General features: G+C 37.1%; 2 protein-coding genes across 3 annotated transcripts in view; one reads left to right on the top strand and one right to left on the bottom strand.

Moving 5' to 3' along the window:
- The window catches only part of LOC131427087 (FMRFamide receptor), a 216,684-nt gene that overhangs the window by 101,190 nt on the left and 91,601 nt on the right, over positions 1-23,893 (bottom strand). The gene's annotated exons all lie outside the window — the stretch shown is intronic.
- On the top strand, positions 7,585-11,606 carry LOC131427088 (uncharacterized). Its single transcript, XM_058590009.1, has 2 exons — positions 7,585-8,392; positions 11,328-11,606. The coding sequence occupies exons 1-2, from the start codon at positions 7,642-7,644 to the stop codon at positions 11,381-11,383; spliced, it is 807 nt and encodes a 268-aa protein (XP_058445992.1). The 5' UTR covers positions 7,585-7,641; the 3' UTR covers positions 11,384-11,606.

Genomic DNA, 23,893 nt, shown 5'->3' with positions numbered 1-23,893 from the left:
CTGTTTAGGCATTAGTCCTTCTAAAAACAAAATGCCGAACCAGAGATGCCATTTATACAGATTTATCTGTATAGTATAGATATTTGCGTTCACATACTGATTTAAATCAGATTACAGATTTTATACAGATTTTCTAAATTGATTCCATATTTGTAAAGGTTCATAAAAAGTAAGAAGTAAAAAGTTAGACTTTTATCTCTGAGTATCTGTTAGTATTTGATTGCAACTTCTTTAAAAGTTTATTAATCAACGGACCAATCACATGTTAAAATGGAAATCTTTCGTGCAAATATTTAATGATGAACACTGATAAACATTTATATTAAAATTTTAAACCAATTTGAACTGATTCATTTTATTAGTGAAAAAAGATAGAGCAGATACATATTCTCTACGAATGCACAGCTGATTCTATGTGCACAGCCAATGAAACACACACACTGACGTATAGCGGAAAGAAACCAGTGTAACTAGATTTGCCACAATGGTTATTTCATTAGTATTTAGCACGCTCTTTCTGGTAATATTCGAAGCCGAAACAGTTTTATTGAAATATAAATATGAACAGTATAATTAAACTAACCGTACGGATACCAGAAAAATAAAACTTGTTGATGATAATTTGAAGAAGGAAAACAATTTTTTTTGTAACATTATGAGAAAAATTGGCAACATGGCGAAACCAAATGAGATGAAAACAAAGCGCAATCAAGTGAACTAAGTGAAAAAGACTGGTGGGTAATGTCAGAGACATAACTGGATGTCGTGAATACGAAAACAACTGACATGTTCTTTAACACTTCCGAATATCAATTAGTTGATCAATTGCATGATTTATGCAAGCATTCCCCTTTTTCACATTTTTCGTAAAAACAAAGAAGGCTTCACTTGATCTCGATTACTGTGAATTTCACACAGCGAAAAGTGCACAAATCTAATCAAACTGTTCTATATTTGCACTAAACTGAGGATATTTACCTTGGATTTGCGAGCAAGAAATCCTAATAGTTCTTTAGAGAACTTTTAGAGCCATTAGAACGGCTGATTTTGTGTGATGCTCTCCACCGTTGTCCTCTTTTCGTTGTTTTTTCACCAATGCAAACGACTGGCGGCGGTGACGTAATCGCTCTTTTCGGAAGCGAAACTAGTTTTGCAAACGACACACAATACATCTGCTCGCAGTGGCGATAGAATACAAACTGATCCAATCTTTGTTAATAGGTTTCTTTTACGTGATTTCGTTTATAGCTTTTTCACTAATGGGCGGTCCTAACGGCTATAAAAATAGCAGCATATAGAATTTTAATGTCGATTATTTCATTTTGGATTTGCATTTCATTGAAAGAAACTAGGATGCTGTACGGGATTCATTCCTGCCTTTCAGAAGGACTAAATTGTGGCACTCGCTAGGATTTTAAGCACTGTTCGGAACATTTTTCTTGAACGATTTTATTCTCTTCCTCAGAACGCGTTCTAATTGGCTGGTGTTGACATGGGTCAAATGAGACAGGTTTTTCAATAGTGTACTATTGAAATACTTCAATGTTGTTGCTATACAAGTTTTAGTTGAAAAATTTCGATTCTATTGGTAGTTAGATTATATAAATCCTTTCACAGACCACTGAGCTATGAGCTTTCAAAATACGAGAAAGGCAAACGCGCCTTGTGTATTATCCTCTTTGGTACTCGTTTATACCAAACATCTCAGAAAAGTTTAATTTTGAATTATTTGAGATTATGTCACAAAACTGAAAATTTTATCATAAAGTTGTGATCATATTTCCGATGGCATGTAGCAAAAATTATGTTGATTCGTTAGATACAACAAGAGATATTCACGATCAAAAACTTATCACTCTCTCAGAGGGTAAATTTTGAAAAGGCACCCCATAGTAAAGTAAGTCGTATTCACGACAAAACTTTCATCTCATATTCTAGAAGACTTTTATTGCTTGTCGGGTATTTTTGAAGTTTTTAATCGGTAATTAAACAAGTGGCAAGTGAACATTACTAATTATGAAGTCATCCAGCATTCAATGGTAGTGTAATTGTGCGAAATAGTGATCATATTTTGAGACGAATTGATTAGTGAATATTCAGAAACATGACGAACTGTAAATCTTGGGACGAAAATGTGTCCTAAATTGAAAAATGAGTTTGTTTTGAAGGAAAAAAACGATCACCGAAGAATTTAAAACCATTTCTTTCAATGAGAAAGTGTGACAATAGCTTGGATAATCATTTTAAAACATTCTATAGTTTGGTTCAGGTACGTTGTAATATATTATTCATGTTCAAAGTAATGAGGTGAAGGGATGAGATGGAAATAAGAGCTCGCAGATGAAATAGGGAGCCTTTACCCTATATCATTGAATAAAATGTTTAAGGGGACGGGTGTAGCGTAATGGGTAAGTCGATGCCTTTCACGCAGCCCACCTGGGTTCGATTCCCAACCCCGCACATAGGGTCAGAAAGTTTTTCTGGTCCGAAGAGGCGAATGACCTTAAGGTTAAAACCTCTATAATCGAAACAAAAAAAAAATGTTGGACGCATATGGATCGTTGTTTCGATGATAAGGCTTTAAGCTTCGTCGTTAAAAAATTCTTAGTATCAATAAAATATACTGCCCTTTACGAACTAGCAGTGAAATCTTCGATACTTTAGCTTCCCCTTCAAAGCGCGATACTAGGGGAAAAACCTGTTTTAATCCACCTAGTAGTGTAATGATGCCTTTCTCATATCAATCATACTATCACATATAATACTGAGGTATTCTTCAAAATAATTTTCTTCGATTATTAAAAGAATAACCGAAATCGGTTTGTTTGACCGTCTACTGATAAAAACTATCCATTGGAAAAGATTTGAGCAGTTTAGTTTTAGTTTCTTTCGGCACGTCAGTAAAGACATACCACTTCGGTGTGATAAGTGTATATGTAAGTAGTATTAACTTTACGTCTGCTCAGCGGTTAATGTTGAACCGTTAGGTGGCGTTAGCAGTTCAACATAAACTGCTGACGCACTGATGAGCTGAAAGCGAAACGTAAAAAATGAAAATAGTTATGTGTACTTAGTAGTACCAAACCCCTAAATAAAAGATTTGAGGTCGATTTAGAAAACTTTTTACGGTTTTTCGCTCTTTTCAGTGATGGTATGAAATTTTTAACACACTTTACCCTATATTTCCGGATCCGGAAGTCGGATCCTGATGAAATTCAGGAATTACGTATGGGACCACAGGACCTTTCATTTATTCTAAGTTTGTGAAAATCGGTCGCGCCATCTATGAGAAAAGTTAGAACACATATTTTCTTTTTTTTTGCACATTTTACCCCATAACTCCCGAACCGGAAGTCGGATCCAAATAATATTCAGGAATTTTTTTATGGGACCTCAAGACCTTTCATTTGAATCTAAGTTTGTGAAAATCGTTTCAGCCATCTCCGAGAAAAGTTAGTGCAAAAAAAAACGTTCCATACACACACGCACACACACACACACATATATATATATATATATATATATATATATATATATATATATATATATATATATATATATATATATATATATATATATATATATATATATATATATATATATATATACATATATATATATATATATATATATATATATATATATATATATATATATATATATATATATATATATATATATATATATATATATATATATATATGTATATACACACAGACATTTTGCGTACTCGACGAACTGAGTCGAATGGTATATGACACTCGGCCCTCCGGGCCTCGGTTCAAAAGTCGGTTTTCACAGTGATTGCATAACTTTTCTATATGAGAAAGGCGAAAAGCACATTTTTTACCTAATGATGTCCAAGTCTCTGTCAACAGTAATATCCTCCATAGCTAGAAGAAACTGTTTATTTCTTACACGGAAAGACCGAAATCAGCATTTTGACGAAAAAATTAGTTGATTTTCTGATTTTACTTAGTTATTTTTTGAGAACACTAAAAAAATCTAACTTTTGCTAATTTAGATTTTTAATTCTAATTCCCTTAATAATAATAAAATATTTGTTGAAATGGCTATTTTTTTTTAGTTGAATTCACCAATTAAACGTGCTGTCATTTCTTAGCTAAGGCTCGCTTCATATCCATTCAACTAATTTTTTAGTTGAATTAGAGAAATAAAACGTTGTTTTCAACCAACATAAATGGTTGAATTGGTTTCTGCCATTTGCAGCTATATGGCGCTCTGTCACCGAAAAAACCGTTAACACCATAATGACTACTAGCCACTAGATGGCACACGACTACCGAAAAAAATTTCAGTCACGATTATCTTTTCTAAATTGGCAGGTATAAATACGATGTTGTATTGGAGAAAAAGACATAAGCGAAACATAAACTTCTTTTTGGAAATTTTTCTTCTCAATTGCTGTTTTGTTCATTCGACTTCGCGAAATTGACTATCTCACTGAAAACTTTGAGCACTCGGAAACAAAAACCGAATACAAGTAGTACACCGGACAGCTTAGCCGAGAAGGTTGGAAGATACAAAACACATCATTTGATATATACAATTAGAGTGCAATATTCGAAACTCACTTCACTGTTTCCCGTAAAAACATTATTACACACAATCGCTTTAAATTCGCACAAATTCTGAATAAATACACATTCCACTAAGAGTTTACGTCATTTTTACAAATCTAATCAGAAATTTATACATGGATATATCGTAACACATGCGAAAAACATCAAAACAATTTGCAAGCAGTTTCAACAAGACTGTCCCTGTTAGCTTTTTAATGGATTGTTTTGCTTTGACACTTCTTATGAGTTTTTAGCTAATAAACTTGTTAATGAAACCAATTTCATTTTTGTTTTCTTTGTACTGTCCTTCAGTAATGATGGTGATAGATAAATAGAAACAAATTTTCTGATTTTAATAACAAAATTAGTTGTCAATGAGAATATCGTACTGGATTGAAATATTGCTGGTTTGTGTCCAGCATATTCGCCAACTAAACACATTCTCTAAAAATAAGAGTTTTTTTCAGCAAAGTGAATTTTCAATTTTAACTAATTTTATAGTTATTTTGGAAATTTTGTTGTTAAAATCAACTAATTCAAAAACAGTAATACGAATTAGGCGCAGAGCTAATTTCGGTCGTTCCGTGTATGTTTCAATTGTTGCCAATGTACGTTACTCTTTTTCGCACCAGATCACGGATCAAACAGCAGGAAAGGTGGAGCACTGAATCGTTGATTAATAAAGAAAACGCAGCACAAGTTCTTAATTTCTGTGACATAGACATGTTTACATGTTGTTACTAATCAATTTCAAAAACAAACAGTATGTCATGCGTATAACGTAATTCAAGTGTAAACAGCTCGGTTTTAACTTTATATTACTTTCGTGAAAACATGTTTTTTTCTGATAGTGTGAACATAGTATAATAGATTCAAATTAGTTTGCTGTATTAATTACACGTATGTGCTTACAGTTCACTATTTAACCTACATGCTGTTTGAGATCTAAAAGATTATTTGTTTGCTGGATATTGATGACGAACCTTTCATTTTAATCTAATTGTATAGAATTCAGATATCTTTATCTTGACGAATAATATATGCCTAATAAAATATTTTTCAGAATCAAAATTCATAAGTGTGGAAAATTACTTCAATCATTGATATTTTCAGATTTAAAAAACAGTTTAATATAATTAAAATTACTAACGTGATTACTATATTTAATTCTAAATTTTTATGTAATGATTGAATAGTTACAGATATTTTTCTCCGCTTTCGAAAACCTAATTATTAACAATTGTGCCGTACGCCAAGAAAACAACTGCCAAAAAATGTAGGGTTTAATATTTTTAACAAATTGTATGAATGTTATATTGTGAGGTCTGTTGCTACTCTGTGTAATATACAGTTCCCACAATTGAAAAACTAATCGTCATTTTAGTTTTGTTACCCAATTTTTTAATTCACGGTGTTCGGTTTTCTGATTCACATTCGGAAATATTTACTCAGATTTTCCTGCGCAAAATGGGCTTATTTCCACCTCTGGTTTGGGTCCTTCTAGCAGTTCATCATTATAGGAACTTTACTGCATGAGCTGAGCTGAAGTAGATCGCCCGTAGTGATTGATCGAATGAGTGGAAATGTACAATGAACCAAGAAAATGATGCTTGGAAGAAGCAAATCATTTTCACTGTACATACCCACTCACTCCTACCTTTTATTAAACGCTGGCTACGACCAAAGGCTGTACTACTGAGGGAAAGGAACGAATGCTAGTCCGATACTCGTTGTTTCTAGAGACCGCGAGTACCACTGTATCTCCACGAGCATCACGGGATAGGAGATTTGTTAGTAGGGAGGGAAAGAGATCCGGATATGTTTTGGTGAACAATATGATCTCAACAAAACCTGATTTTCGATACTCAGAAGTGTAATATACGCCCTTTTGCGTATATACGATCGAAAAAGGTTAGAAAGTTAGAAAACTGGGAACACTGTTTATCTGAAGTATAATTAAACAGACGGCTGGACCGCCACTTGTTTTTGAATCCTCAATCTGGTTAGTTGCTTTTTCCTGTGCTCCGAAAGTTCCATAGAATCAACGGTTCGCTTTTCTTCATTTGAGTTGAGTCCTTGAACTTATCTCTTTTATACCTGGAAGTAAGTATTATTAAGGAAATACTAAAGTGGCGACGAGGATAAAAGAAAAATATTTGACGGATGTTGATCGTAAGTAGATTCTTGGTTGAGCATCGTTCCCAGTAATTTGCGGAACGTGTATCCATATCCGAAAGGTGATAAAATTGAAAAAATTGCGGTTTGAGGCTAACAAGTGTGGTGAAATACGCCATTTTGTGCGAGAGCGTCAGTTCTCTTTGAATTAAGATATAATAAAGAATTTTTTTTGGTATTGTCTGGGAACAAATAGTTCCATTGTTTTCTGATTTTTTTTCTTCATTTATGTAGTAACAAAAGTTTTAATTATAATTTGTATTTCACACATTCAGGTGATTGCAGTAGTGTCGTGAGACACTTCGTAAATAGGAATTGTGTCGGAAGCGGCTGAAATTTATCATCAAAGGTTTTAGAAGGCAAAGGCTTGAATAAGGCGATACAGAATTTCAAGGAAGCAATTTTAATTAGAAGGTGGAAACAGCGAGTTTGACGTCACCTATTGAATAGAGAGCCAGTTGATGCAGAGGGCATTAAATAGCAAAGACGGTGCGGAATCTCCACGGCTGCTGTAGTAAATGCTATAAACTAAAAGCAGTAAGAATCTGATAGTCGGGTGAGTCGTTCAATTGATTTTTTTATCTTATCAATTTATTATTTTCAATTAAATAATTGGGTACTTATTATTGGGAATTGTTTTACCTTTCGTCTCAAATATATTAGAAATATGGCACAATTATCTATGGCATCTTCAATAGAGCCTTACCGAAAGGGTGCTTCTTTTGGAGATTGGATTGACAGGCTTGAGTTTTGTTTCTTAGCGAACAATATAGATGTGAATTTAAAAAAAGCTCATTTTATAACCCTAGCGGGTCCACTCGTTTACGCAGAACTGAAGCTGCAATATCCGGTTGGAAATTTAAATGACGTATCGTATGATGATATGGTTAAGAAACTTAAGAGTAGATTTGACAAGAAACCATCTAGTTTGGTTCAACGATTAAAATTTTCTAATCGAGTCCAGCAACCGGACGAATCACTCGAAGATTATGTTCTGTCTGTTAAGTTACAGGCTGAATTTTGCTCTTTTGGTACATTTAAGGATCAAGCGATCCGAGATCGTATTATTTCGGGAATAAGGGATACCAGTCTTCAAGAGAAAATTCTCAATGAAGACGAAGAATTGAGTGCTGAGGCCACGGAGAAAATTATTATGACGTGGGAAATGGCCAAGTGTAACGCCAAATCCTTAGGGATTGAAAAAAAAACTGAGAGTTTTGATCTAATTAACACAGTGAAACCTCATTATGGGGCAGCATTCAGGAAACTAGCAGATACTTTGGATGCAGCTAGGGCCAATCAAGCAGGTCCATCCAAGGGTTCTGTTAGGAGTAGACTTGGTTTCAAGCCTTATAGTCGATACAATCATAATTACATTGGAAATAAATATGAATCAAAGCCAGCCGAATGGCAAGGCCAACAGGATAAATTTAGAAAAGATTACTCTCAATTTATTTGTGATTTTTGCGGTAAGAAGGGCCATATAAGAAAGAAGTGCTTTAGACTAAAGAATTTACACCGAGATACAGTAAAGTTCGTGGACTCGGACAAGCCTGGAACAAGCACGGATCGGAACTTAAGCGAGATGTTTAACAGGATGAAAGCAGATGACGTCGAAAGCGATGATGATAAAGGTGATATGTTTTGTATGTTGGTGTCGTCCATAAATAAAATTAATAACCCATGTCTATTAAATGTGATCCTAGAAGATAAGGCTATCCAAATGGAAGTTGATTGCGGCTCTTCAGTTACTGTAATGGGGAAACACCAATTTGAAACAAATTTCACTATTCCATTGAAAAAATCAGATAAACAATTATTAGTTGTGAATGGGGATAAACTTAAAATCTTAGGAGAGGTAAAGGTTACAGCCAAAATTAATGATAAAAAGGCAAACGTGTCCTTGATAATTTTGGACTGTAACAATAATTTTATTCCGCTACTTGGACGAGACAGTTTGGATATATTTTTTAATAATTGGAGAAATTATTTTACCATTTCTCAAGTCAATAATATAAACGGGTTTTAGGATATGAATTTGATAGGGGATTTAAAGCAAAAATATTCTAAAGTGTTCATTAAAGATTTTTCGTCACCGATTGTAGGATATGAAGCGGATCTGGTGCTAAAGAGCAAACAACCGATTTTCAAGAAAGCTTATAGTGTCCCATACCGTTTGAGGGATAAAGTAGTAGATTATTTAACAAAATTAGAGAAAGAAAAAGTCATTACACCGATCAAAACAAGTGAATGGGCATCTCCGATCGTTATTGTTATGAAAAAGAATAATGACATCAGATTAGTGATAGACTGTAGAGTATCTATCAATAAACTGTTGGTATCTAATGCTTACCCTTTACCGGTAGCTCAAGATCTGTTCGCTGGTTTGGCGGGGTGCAGAGTATTTTGCGCCTTAGACCTAGAGGGAGCCTATACTCAATTGTCCTTATCAGAAAAATCTAGAAAATTTATGGTCATAAATACAATCAAAGGATTATATACTTATAATAGGCTACCACAAGGGGCCTCATCCAGCGCATTCATTTTTCAGCAGGTTATGGATAGCATTTTACAAGGAATAGAACATGTGTTCTGCTATTTGGATGATGTTCTAATCTCAGGTAAAGACCTGCAAGATTGCAAAAATAAACTAGAGCTGGTTTTGGACAGATTGTCGACAGCAAATATAAAAGTTAACTGGGAAAAATGCAAATTCTTTGTTACAACGTTGCCATATTTGGGTCATATTTTAACTGAAAATGGGTTGTTGCCATGTCCAAGTAAAATTTCTACAATAACTGAAGCAAAGGTACCGAAAAACATCTCTGAACTGAAATCCTTTCTAGGACTTTTAAACTATTACAACAAATTTATCCCAAACTTATCTTCAAAGCTTTATTATCTATACAATCTACTGAAAAACGGAACTAAATTTGAATGGGACGCGAACTGCGATAAAGCATTTCAGGAAAGTAAAAATTCCTTAGTTGATACAAATTTCTTAGAATTTTATGATCCAAAAAAACCGATAGTCATTGTGTCTGATGCTTCAGGATATGGTCTAGGCGGCGTTATTGCGCATATTATAGATGAAGTTGAAAAACCAATATGTTTTACTTCTTTTTCTCTCAATTCAGCTCAAAAAAAATATCCAATTCTGCATTTAGAGGCTCTAGCCCTGGTCTCTACTATAAAAAAATTTCATAAATATTTATATGGGCAGAAGTTTCAAGTATACACTGATCATAAACCTTTAGTTGGCATTTTTGGAAAAGAGGGTAAAAACTCTCTTCTTGTTACTAGGCTACAACGATATATTTTAGAACTTTCTATATATATAATTTCGATATACAATACAGACCATCTGCCAAAATGGGAAATGCAGATTTCTGCTCTAGATTTCCATTGGAACAAGGAATTCCAGAGGGGTATGATATTGAGTGTGTAAGAAGCATTAATTTCACAAAAGAGTTACCTATTGATTACAACCAAATTAGTCAAATGACAAAAAATGATGAATTTCTACAGAAAATAATTACATATATGAGGACTGGCTGGCCAAAAAGAATAGATAAGCAGCTTATTAATGTTTATTCGAATCAACATGATTTAGAAATCGTTGATGACTGTTTATTATACCAGAACAGAGTCGTTATACCACAAAAAATGCTCAGCGTAATTTTAAAACTTCTACATGCCAACCACGCCGGTATGGTAAAGATGAAACATTTGGCGAGGCGCTCTGTTTACTGGTATGGCATAAATGCAGATATAGAACGTTTCGTTAGAACTTGTCATGAATGTAATAGTATGGCAATAACACCAAACCCGAAAACGGAATCCAAATGGATTCCTACTACTAGACCATTTAGCAGGATTCATATTGATTTTTTTCATTTTGAGCATCGGACGTTTTTACTTATGGTAGATAGTTTTTCTAAATGGCTGGAAATAGATTATATGAGGAACGGCACTGACACAGGAAAAGTTCTGAAAAAGCTGGTAGCCCTATTTGCCAGATTTGGGTTACCAGACGTGATAGTATCAGATGGGGGTCCTCCTTTTAGTTCTCACAATTTCATAAACTTTTTAGAAAGACAAGGTATTAAAGTGTTTAAAAGTCCGCCATACCATCCTTCGAGCAATGGACAGGCAGAAAGATTTGTTAGAACTGCGAAAGAGGTTTTAAAAAAGTTCCTAATGGAGCCAGAATTAAAAGAAGTGAGTCTAGAGGACCAAATTAATTTATTTTTGTTTACATATAGAAATAGTTGCTTGACGAATGATGAGAAATTTCCATCAGAAAAAGTTTTATCGTATAAACCTAAAACACTTATAGACTTACTTAATCCAAAATGCCATTTTAAAAGGCAATTGGCCACACCAAAAGCACCTACTGATGAAAAGTCATCTATTGATACTCCCCCTCTTAGGGGAAAGGAGACTACCGATCCTTTGGATAACCTGATCGAAGGTGATGAGGTGTGGTACAAAAACCATAATCCTCATTACCATATGCGTTGGTTGAAAGCAACTTTTCTAAGACGTTTCTCTAAAAATACATTTCAGGTTACGATTGGAAGCGTGCCAACTATGGCACACCGCGCTCAGCTGAGGGCTATTGAAGTATTACATAGAAGGCCAAATGTATTATCTAAATACATGCTACCCAAGGGGGAGGACCGTGTTGGACTAAATAAGAGCAACGATGAAGAAGGAGATTTCAAAGGTTTTGCAGAGCATGAGTTAAAAAGGAAAAGCAGAAAGAGAAAATTTCCTTCGATATTGGATCCGATGGAATTGTCGGAAATGGAACCTAGACGGTCAAGAAGAAAACGATCCGCAAAGGTGGACATGGATTTCATATACAAATAATTTGATTATCTTCGGTTCTGATATAAGAATATCGAATATGTTTTATTTAAGTTTAGTCAGGATAACCTGATTGTCGAATTTGAATTGTATCAGAAGTAAATAATATAGGATTTGATAGGAAATCAAGTTAAATGATAAGGGGAAGAGCTGTAATATACGCCCTTTTGCGTATATACGATCGAAAAAGGTTAGAAAGTTAGAAAACTGGGAACACTGTTTATCTGAAGTATAATTAAACAGACGGCTGGACCGCCACTTGTTTTTGAATCCTCAATCTGGTTAGTTGCTTTTTCCTGTGCTCCGAAAGTTCCATAGAATCAACGGTTCGCTTTTCTTCATTTGAGTTGAGTCCTTGAACTTATCTCTTTTATACCTGGAAGTAAGTATTATTAAGGAAATACTAAAAGAAGAAATATAATAAGTAAGAAAAATATAAAACATCTCCAAGGAACGATCTCACCAGTATCCCCTCTCTCCTGCTCGCTCTGTTGTCAGCAACGCAAGATGAAACACGACCACTGAAAGAATAAAATAAAAACACTCGCGAATGGATCCGCTGCAGACCAACCCTAGACCCTCAGTCCGAATGACACGATCGACTTGTAAACTTTCACACATTCCATTGGCACATTGTCGCAAAGCTGATTTACCGGTAGCGACACCTGCCAATGAAAAATGGAACCAAGAAAAGGAGGATTCTTTCGGAAATTTTCATATCGGCAGTAGTGATTTGCAACATTTTTATCGTTTATTCTATAGTACAAATAGATATTAGCAATAAATGTACACTCAGAGTAGAAGAAAAACGATTTCAAAGTGATTACTACTATTTTTTTAGTGTAAACTACGATTAAACATGGAAAATCTTCAGAAATGTGTGAAATTGAGTAAGGTTAGGTTTTTTCGGATCAACATTTTACTAAACAGAAACCAGTGTAATGTTGATTTCTCGAGTACTAGAATCTATAGCGATCGAGTACTATTTATTTTGGATACTTTATTTGATATTTTCAGGCATTTGAAAAATGGTATCAAACCAAGTTTAATGCTCGATTCTGAATAAACGGTAGATTTCGCACAATGAACTAAGATCAACATTACCACCTCAGAGTAAAAACTTTTTCCTCAACTTTTACTATGATTTTTCAAATGAATTTGCCCGTTTTCATAATAAATCGTTGAAAAGGTGGAGTAATTAGAAATTTTCCTACCGATTTGACAGCTCTTGCTGAAAGTATCATCTCTAAACAAGCAGCGCCTCTACATTTCAGTTTTGCGACAATATGCCAATAGAAATCCGACAACACCGACAATGACATGCAGACGGCGCTTCGATCGGTTAACAGGTTAACTTCGCCACTTGAGCACTTTCAGTTTTTGCGAATCAACACTCAATAAAAAGGACTCTCACCACTAAACACACACTTACCACGCCTGCACTATCACTCAAAATAACTATTTCAACCAAATTTTTAACTATACGTATCAAACAACACATTAAAATTATACTTTTTTGAGAGCAGCACCAGGACACCGCACGCCCAGTGATGCCAACTCTCTCTCAGTTCATCATCATAGGAACTTTACTGCATGACCCAAAAAGTACTGTTTCTTCCAACAGACTTAGAAATAATATACTGATGAAGGTTGCAGTGGCGAAATTATAAAGAATTTTTTTAATATAGTAGAATTAAATGGAAATAATTTTTCATTTTAAATCGACATACTGCAAGGTTGTGCTAATGCCAGGGACAAATGGTTTGTTGCAACTGGTAAGCATTAAGCTGTACCAATGAAATGCGTCAATCATTGCCGTTTCAACCTTCCGAGTGAACGGACGTGCTTTGTGTTTACTGCGAAAGCGTTGAAAACCAGTGCCGTGTGTGATAAAGTGACCGGACGATCAAAACTAGATCGCTATTGTGTAATAGACAATAGTGCTTTTTCCTGTGAGAGGTTTTATGCACATTATATACTGAAGCAGTGTATTGTTGTGAGCGGACGATCGAAACAGTACCGTTAGCCGGTGATTGTTCGATCGATCAAAACAGGCCCAGCGGTGTACGTGATATCACTGTGCGGATTAAAAAAGAGTGTGCTTTTTCCTCTCGGAGGTTTTTTGCACACCATCGCAGCGGCGATACGCCGATCGACGAGGGCTAGGCCTTGGTGGCCCCCGTTGGATTTAAGTTAAGTATCATTATTTAGTTTTTTTTTCCTTCCTGCATTCGACTGTTCTATTTCTCCCCGATTCACTTAATTCTGTGCGGAGGTAGCTCCGCAACATGTCTAGTCTAAATTCTGACCCCCCCGTTCCCGATGATCAAATGGAGACTTCCCTTGACTATAAAAAGTCTCGCATAAAGAGCTATCCGGATGGGCTCGCACTACCGGCCGGTCCTTATGCGGTCTATTTCCGGACCAAATCGAAAGAAAAAAAATTAAATATTTTAAAAATATCGCGGGACCTGTCCTCGCGATACAATACTATAAAAAGTTTTGATAAGATACGTCCAGACAAGCTCAGGGTCCTGTTTACCAGTTCAAAACAGGCTAATGAGCTCGTTCAAAATGATCCTTTTACGCGGGAGTACCGCGTCTACGTGCCAGCTCGCGAAGTAGAAATCGACGGTGTGGTCACCGATTCGAGTTTGACTTGCGAGGACGTTCTTAAGTACGGGGCGGGTTGTTTTAAAGACCCCTCACTTAAGAATGTCAAGATACTGGATTGCAAGCGATTGCATTCAGTATCGATCGCCGGGGATGGAACAAAGTCCTATCCCCAATCAGACTCTTATCGTGTGACCTTCGCCGGTTCTGCTTTGCCCAACTACATCCTCTTGGACCGGGTTCGTTTGCCTGTTCGCCTATTCGTACCCCGAGTAATGAACTGTACTAATTGCAAAAAACTGGGGCATACAGCTACCCATTGCAGCAATAAGCCACGTTGTGCTAACTGTGGGGAAGCTCATGCGGACGGCTCTTGCGGTAAGGATGCTGAAAAGTGTCTCTACTGTAAGGAGGGTCCGCATGACCTCTCTGATTGTCCCGCTTACAAACTGCGAGGTGATCGAATGAAGCGTTCCCTAAAGGAGTACTCCAAGCGTTCTTTCGCAGAGATGCTTAAAAGTGCCACCCCTCCTAAACAGACAACGAACCCATATGCCTGCTTGTCAACTGACGAGAGCGATTCTGACGACCCTTTGGAAGGTCCATCTTCGGCGGTCCCTCATAGCTGTAGGAAAAGAATAAATAAATCCTCTAATAAGCTATCTAGTAAGGGTTCGAAGGTGTCTTCCGAAGGGCTTCGAAAAGTTACAGCTAACGGGAATCGGGACACAACACCGAAGCAAAAAGCTCCTGGTCTCGGAAAACTCAATTCCGAGATGGAATTCCCACCACTTCCCGGGACTACAAAATCCCCAAGCGTCCCAGAAAATCTACCAGAGAACCAACTAGGTGCTGGACTTATCAAGTTCTCTGATGTTGTGGACTGGATTTTTACAACTTTCAATATTTCAGACCCTCTTAGAAGCATTTTAATTGCTTTCATGCCAACAGTAAAAACATATTTGAAGCAGTTGACTGCAAATTGGCCCCTTCTCTCAGCGATTGTATCCTTCGATGGCTAAATCATCCACCGAGGTCACGGATCTAATCACTGTTTTACAGTGGAATTGCAGAAGTATCATCCCAAAAATAGATTCTTTTAAATTTCTAGTAAATAATCTGAAATGTGACGCATTTGCATTGTGCGAAACTTGGCTAACTTCTGAAATATCCTTAAACTTCCACGATTTTAACATTATTCGCCTGGATCGAGATGATCCCTATGGAGGAGTACTTTTAGGGATCAAAAAGTGCTATTCTTTTTATCGAATTAACCTCCCCTCGATACCAGGTATTGAAGTTGTCGCATGTCATGTTACAATCAAAGGTAAGGACCTTTGTATTGCTTCCATCTACATTCCCCCTAGAGCCTTGGTTGGGCATCGGTGGCTCAGTAATATCATAGAGCTCCTTCCCGCACCGACGTTGGTTTTAGGAGACTTTAACTCACACGGTACGGGATGGGGCTGTCTTAACGACGATAACAGATCAGCTATGATCCATGATATTTGCGACAACTTCAATATGACAATCTTGAATACGGGAGAAATGACACGGATTCCTGCACCACCAGCAAGACCAAGTGCGCTGGATTTATCCCTTTGCTCGACATCGCTACGGTTGGATTGCACGTGGGAGGTAATTCCTGATCCCCACGGTAGTGATCATCTACCGATCGTAATATCAATCACCAGCGGCTTAAAACCATCGAAGACAATCAATGTTTCGTATGACCTCACACGAAATATTGATTGGAATAGCTATGCGACCTCGATATCTGAGAAACTTGAAAGAACTCAACAACTTCCTCCGGAGGAAGAGTACACGTTTTTGGCTGGCTTGATTCTCGATACTGCGATTCAAGCTCAGACGAAACGTGTACCCGGCGCAAAAACTAACATCCGTCCTCCCAACCCGTGGTGGGACAAAGAGTGCACAAATTTAAACGCGGAGAGAGTCTCCGCGTATAAAAAATTCAGAAAAAATGGAACACCTGATAATTACCGGAATTACGCGGCGTTAGACGTTAAAACTAAGAACTTGATTAGAGCCAAGAAACACGGTTACTGGCGTCGGTTTATAGACGGCTTAACGAAAGAAACATCTATGAGCACTCTTTGGAACACAGCCCGACGAATGCGCAATCATAACACCACGAATGAAAGCGAGGAATACTCCAACCGCTGGATATTCGATTTCGCTAAAAAAGTATGCCCAGACTCTGTTCCGGAACAGAAGATCACCCGCGCCGCGACACCAAATACAAACGAATCACCGTTTTCGATGGTAGAGCTCTCACTTGCACTTTTGTCATGTAACAATAAAGCCCCGGGAATAGACAGAATAAAATTCAACTTGTTGAAAAATCTGCCTGACCCCGCCAAAAGGCGCTTGCTGAATTTATTCAACAAGTTCCTCACGGGTAATATTGTCCCACACGACTGGAGACAAGTCAGAGTTATCGCCATTCAAAAACCAAGGAAACCAGCCTCCGATCACAATTCGTATCGGCCGATTGCTATGCTTTCCTGTATCCGGAAATTGTTCGAAAAAATGATTCTGTTTCGTCTAGACAATTGGGTCGAAACTAATGGTTTACTTTCAGATACACAATTTGGTTTCCGCAGGGGCAAAGGAACGAACGATTGTCTTGCGTTGCTCTCAACAGAAATTCAAATGGCATTTGCTCGTAAAGAACAAATGGCGTCAGTTTTCCTAGACATTAAGGGGGCTTTTGACTCAGTTTCTATAAATATCCTATCTGAGAAGTTGCATCAGCATGGTCTTTCGCCAGTTTTGAACAACTTTTTACATAATCTATTGTCTGAGAAACACATGTACTTTGCGCATGGTGATTTGTCGACAATACGATTCAGCTACATGGGTCTTCCTCAGGGCTCATGCTTAAGCCCCCTTTTATACAATTTTTACGTAAGTAATATCGATGAATGTATCAACACATCTTGCACGCTAAGACAACTTGCCGACGACAGCGTTGTGTCTATTATAGGACCCAAAGCTGCCGATCTCCAAGGACCATTGCAAGATACCCTCGACAACTTGTCAACATGGGCTCTTCAAATGGGTATCGAGTTCTCTACGGAGAAAACTGAGCTGGTTGTATTTTCGAGGAAGCGAGAACCACCACAATTACAGCTTCAACTAGGGGGTGAAACCATAGCTCAGGCCTTCACATTTAAATATCTCGGGGTCTGGTTCGACTCCAAAGGCACCTGGGGATGTCACATTAGGTATCTGAAACAAAAATGCCAGCAGAGAATCAACTTTCTTCGTACAATAACCGGATCATGGTGGGGTGCCCACCCAGGAGACCTGATCAGGTTGTATCAAACAACGATATTGTCCGTGATGGAATACGGATGCTTCTGCTTCCGATCAGTGGCGAACACTCATTTCATCAAGCTGGAAAGAATTCAGTATCGTTGTTTGCGTATTGCCTTGGGTTGCATGCAATCGACTCATACGATGAGCCTCGAAGTGCTGGCGGGCGTTCTTCCACTGAAAAACCGGTTCTGGGATCTCTCATATCGTTTGCTCATTCGATGCGACATTTTGAATCCTCTGGTGATTGAAAACTTCGAAAGGTTAGTTGAGCTTAACTCTCAAACCCGTTTTATGTCCTTGTATTTTGATTACATGGCTCAGAATATTAATCCTTCCTCGTTTGTTTCCAATCGTGCTCATTTCTTGGATACTTCTGATTCTACTGTGTTTTTCGACACATCCATGAGAGAAGAAATTCGTGGAATTCCGGATCACGTGCGCCCTCAAGTGGCCCCAAATATTTTTTATAATAAATTTAGAACAGTCAACTGTGAAAAGGTGTTTTACACTGACGGATCAAACATCAACGAGTCCACAGGCTTCGGCATCTTCAATCAAAACATCACCGCTTCTTACAAACTCAGTGATCCGGCTTCAGTTTACGTCGCAGAATTAGCTGCTATTCAGTACACCCTCGAGATCATTGAAACCATGCCCAAAAACCATTACTTCATTGTCACGGACAGTCTAAGTTCAATAGAAGCTCTCCGGGCAATGAAGCCAGGAAAGTATCCCCCCTATTTTCTGGGGAAAATATGGGAACACTTGAGAGCTTTATCTGGACGGTCTTATTTAATATCCTTAGTCTGGGTCCCATCGCATTGTTCTATTCCAGGCAATGAACAGGCAGACTCATTGGCTAAAGTGGGCGCATTGGAAGGTGATATTTATGAAAGACCAATCTGCTTCAATGAATTTTTCAGTATTTCTTGTCAGAAAACTCTCGAAAGTTGGCAAACTTCATGGACGAATGACGAACTGGGACGATGGCTACACTCCATTATCCCTAAGGTATCGACGAAACCTTGGTTCAGGGGGATGAACGTGAGTCGCGATTTCATTCGTGTTATGTCGCGGCTCATGTCAAATCACTACACCTTCAACGCACATCTCCGGCGTATTGGGCTCGCGGAGAGCGGTCTCTGCACCTGTGGCGACGGTTATCAGGACATCGAGCATGTCGTGTGGTCGTGCGTAGAGTATCGTGACGCCAGGTCGAAGCTACTGGAATCCCTCAGAGCCCGAGGTAGACCGCCTGAGGTGCCGGTTCGGGATGTGTTGGCGAGTCGGGATAGTTCATATATGCTTCTCATATACCAGTACCTTAAACACATTGATATACAAGTGTAATGTGTTATTCCTCGCTCAGAAAATATAATCTCCACCTACAGGTTCGACACTAACATCCGCCCGATTCTCTCGATCCCCGTCCCTGTCCACCATCTTCATTGGAATTAACAAGATCTTTTTTTTTTGTCACTAACTTTTTCGTTCCCCTTTCCCTGTTTTTTCACCATCTCGATGGCAACTAATTAGATCTCTGTCGTTTTCAAACATTTTGTTCCCACACCCCTTTTTTACCCCGTTTCCCACAATATTTACTTCTTTTTTTCATTCTCTTCCGTAACATCACCATCACCGGAAGACCGCTCCAGTCAATGACCAGCATGCGGGCCACCCGCCGGGCCTTCGTAGCCTGGGGGTGTTTCCCGCGGACCCTCACGGACCGAAGAATGCGGCCAACATAGAAAATTACCATCGCCATCTGGAATCATCTCATCCTAAATTCAATTCACCGGCCACTACCGATCGCCAGATACTATATTACATAATGATACTACTCTAGTTTTAAGTTAGACGATAATTAAGATTAGTAAATACCCTTGGCATCTTAGAGCTTAAGCAGTGTGCCTTAATATTATATTATATTATTGAATAAAAAAAAAAAAAAAAAGAAATGCGTCAAATTAAAAGTCAAATTCAAAGAATAAGCATCGATTGTAGCAAATTATGTATGCTCAATGTGGGATGCAACTGCGGGATCAGTGTTAAGGATGACCGAGTAGAAATGAAGTGATTCTGCAAGTCAAATCGTAAAATGCATTACCGTTTTCTAAATTAATGAATGAATTGATAAACCTAGTCAGCATTGCATAGCATAAACTTACGACCTCAATTATCATCATAAAATATTCCAAATTATAACACCTGTCAATCATTTCTCGTTGCTGCAACCATCGCATCCACCTGATGGATTCGAAGAAGATAATTGAATGAGGAAAAGTTGATTTGTTTGTACAAACTGCACTGTTCAATCAGCATGCACCTCGACTATAGTGCGGGTTGCAGAGTCGTGCTGGTGAGGGTGAAGGAAAGATTATATCGATAATGGAAAAACCATCAGTCAGCTCTCCCCCCTCCTCCTTTCCACCGCGTCGGTAGCAACGTGGATTGAACTAAAAACTGTTGGAAAGAGAGAAATGCTTGTTTCCCTATTAGCGTAATTGAGCGGAACACATGCATCGTTTCAGTTTCACGCTGGGAATTCCAGTTCCGGGGCACCACGTTGGATGGGAAAGGATCCTAGTAAGCGAGCTTCTTCTTAGAAACGGTGCCAGCAGTAACGAAATACTGAATCAAACGATCGACACAGCACCGTTAACGATTTGGTTTATCGTCAACCCGCTGTCTGTCATTTTGCCTCATTTGCTTGTCGAGCGACGTGTTTTCAATGAACACGGTAAATTGAAGGCAGTTAAAATTATGTGTGGTTGTATTGAATCAATATTTTCATTAACTTCAAGTGCTAGATGGGCAGCAAATTGATTACGATTTTTTTTGAGTACCTAGTTATTGTAGGTCGGATTCAGAGAATGGAGAGTATTTTAGGAGAAAAAAAGGACTAAGCTTCTTACTTCAGTGCAGTTATTTTTACTAACTGTCTTACTCCGAAAGTCAATAATTAAGTCCATCATTATCACGTCAAAATTAAATATCTTTAAATGTGAATCAATAAGTTTAGGTGCGGAAATGAAGTAAAAGCTGAGATATGCGGTAAAACGTCTCAATAATTTCGTCTGCACTGCTGTACTATCTCAGATTCAACCGGTTGGTTGTAAAACTAACCTCCAAATTGGAATTCGCATGCAATCATTCGTAGTCTATCTTTGAAAATTGGATCCGACATTGCTTCTACAGTACGACCTCGAATTCACTGTGTAGTATGGAAAAGTGATACGGCTGTAAGTTTGCTTTTCATGGCCTGCTCCTTTGTGTTACAGTGGAAGTGCTGTTTTATGATGATATCGGAATCGAAATTGAAACTTGATGATCTAGAATGTCTATTCTGAACCGCGAAAAGCATTACCAATTGGAACTTCTTTTGTTTGCAACTGCAGTTACGTGCGTTCTGAGCATCGACTATGTTTCAACCTTTTGAAGAGCCACAAACTATGTTCCTAGCTACTATGAATACTACTTGAATAAAAAAAACTACTTAGATTAGCGCAAAGTGGTTGTTGTTACTATTTTTGTTCACAAGGTTTTCTATATATGTTAGAGTGGTATTGTCAACTTTAAATTGCTCAAATCTGTCATCAAATTCATCGTCAATTTTTTCTATATTTGTACTATAACAACAGTAATGCGTATCAACAGATGCACTGGATTTATCGTAATATTGCTTGAGGAAGTGAAAATAAAGTACTTTTTTGTTCTAAATTCTTCTTCAAAATAATTGATTGAAACCAATTCTTGTGTTGCTTGAATCAAAGCCCATCACAGTTTTCAGTGCAAATGCGTGTTACTTGAGCTAATTTGTTTTGATTCTACTTAAGGTTTTGAATTAGAGATGGTCGGAGAAGCATTTTTTTGGAACCCGAAAAAAGTTCCCGTACCCGTTGAAAATGAAAAATTCGGCACTCGTACCCAACCCGAAACCGACAAATATACCTCTTTCTGTACACGAACCCGACCAATCGGATTCGGGTCGGGTTTCGGGTACAAATTCGGTGAACTAGCGGTAAATATAAAAAAATGTGTTTCACAAAAATTATGCGAGTTTTTACAAGCCGATCAGTTGATCACATGTTGTTTTGAAGAATTTTTTATAAAATATTTTATGGTTAGTCTAGATGATTAGCGATTATGGTAAAAATATATCTTGAAATGATAAAAATATACTATGAAATAATCAAATTACAATCACCGAAATTCTTCAATTTTTATAATCAATGACAATTAACTGTAAAACTGCGACCACTTTGTACAGGTTAGAGCCGGGTAAGCATATAAAAGCTGCCATCAATGAGAATTCATATTTTTCTACCACATTTGACCGAGTTTGAACTGAGAACAATTTTCCCAAAACTTCAATCCTTCAATTACCATATTGACGGAGCTACTCAGTTCGAAAAAATCGTGTAATTTCACATCTTTTAGGATGGTACATAAATGGAGCATCGTATTTCACACAAATTTTTATTCGAAAACATGTAAAATTGTGTGTTTTGAAAATTACATAGTTTGAAGTAAAATGCAAAGATAAAATACAAAAGATCGAAAGCAACAGCGCGACTTCAACCGAAAAACATTAGATCACAAAGCACGCCATTTGAGTGACTGAACACACAAAGATTAAATTCCTTTGTTCGGTAATATTTTTGACGAGAAATGTCGGTAATCTATAGAAATGACCGATATTTCGGTACATGAGTTTTCCTTTACAATAATTATGCAAATTTTTACCGGACGATCAGTCTCACGTAAATTTTCATTACAGAAATTTGTAAATAGATATACAATTCGTACGGTAAATCTGAATAGACGCCGAGTACGGTAAAAACCATACTGTCTGTATGGTATAATTGTTTATTAATAACCGAACTTTTACGAAAACTGATTGTCATGAAACTAACTGTCAAACAGTTTTTAGTAATTGTCTTTTTATTAACCAAACGAAAAAAATCTTGTAAAGGTCATCGAATGGATTGAGGTACAGGCGCAAAAGTTTTTGAAACATTAGAACCACTAAAAGCTTTTTGTTTACTTATTGGCAGAAAATTATTTTGTATCACTTGTCCACTTGCTGCCTACACAAATCGTTCGAGGGTAATTTCTGGTGGAGTCGACGGATTGTGCAGTGTTTTGGAAGGCACTCATAATTCCGGTCAACCGGATCATTTGACCCTTTTTTTGTGGAATAAAACCATAGCCACAACAGGTTTCAATTTCCTTCATTCGTTTTTGTGAATTTGTGTTGTTTTATTTTTAAATCCGAAAATCCAGAATTTTAACCAAAGGAAAACAATCAAACAAAAAATTACCGAACAATCAGTCAGATCCAATTGGTTTACAGTTTACGATAGTTGTTTGACAGTTCAGCAATTACTGAACGATCGGTAATCAATTTAACTATCGAACTGATTACCGAACGTTCAGCTGTTGAAAATTCGGTAAACAATTACCGAATTCTGCGAAATTTTCTAAGTGTGAACCCGATCAACAAGGGAGAACAAAATTGTATCTTGGGTTGTTTCGTTTTTTATATCTAAATTAGTCATATTCTTGGCATCGTTAATAGTTAAAATAAAAAAAATTATAACTCAATTTAACCTAGGTGATAACAATATTGTTACAAACCTTGATATGTAAATATCAATATTATATCTAAATTTGTTACAAACTTAGTACGACTTTTCAGCTGTTATTACTCATTTTTTGGGGAGAAAGGCTTTATCGTGCAAATCTAAAAATAGATTTTGCGAAGTAAGATGAAAATGCATACCTTCAGCCGATTTGATTTGCGATAAAAAAAGGCGGGTGGGTAATGTCAGAGACATAACTGGATGTCGTGAATACGAAAAAACTGGCACGCTCCCATCACTTTTCCGAATATAAGTTAGTTGATTGATTGTATGAATTGTGCAAGCTTTCCTCTTTTTCACTAATAGAGTTTGAAGCGATGCACCTACATTAAAGTACAGATTACAGCTACTATTCTACAACTATATATTCCAAACTTGAAACAATTACTTTTTAATTTGCTAATATCGGAGGCTAGGAACGACAAATTTGTAGTTTATTTTTATTGAAGCTATGAAGTTCGAAGATATCTGATTCTTCTCGAAATTTCAGTACGAGACAATTGCAATGGCCTGGTCTGAAATGTATCGACGATCTTCGGTATGCAAGAGTCATTCTAATAATAATAATGATAGTAATAATAATAATAATAATGATAATAATAATAATAATAATACAGATTAACCTGTATATATGGCAACCCTGTTTCGCATGGCATATTT

Source organism: Malaya genurostris, chromosome 2 (genome assembly GCF_030247185.1).
Source record: "Malaya genurostris strain Urasoe2022 chromosome 2, Malgen_1.1, whole genome shotgun sequence".
Classification (NCBI taxonomy): domain Eukaryota; kingdom Metazoa; phylum Arthropoda; class Insecta; order Diptera; family Culicidae; genus Malaya; species Malaya genurostris.
Note: the sequence above shows the minus strand (reverse complement) of the source record. Positions and strands in the feature narration are given on the sequence as shown.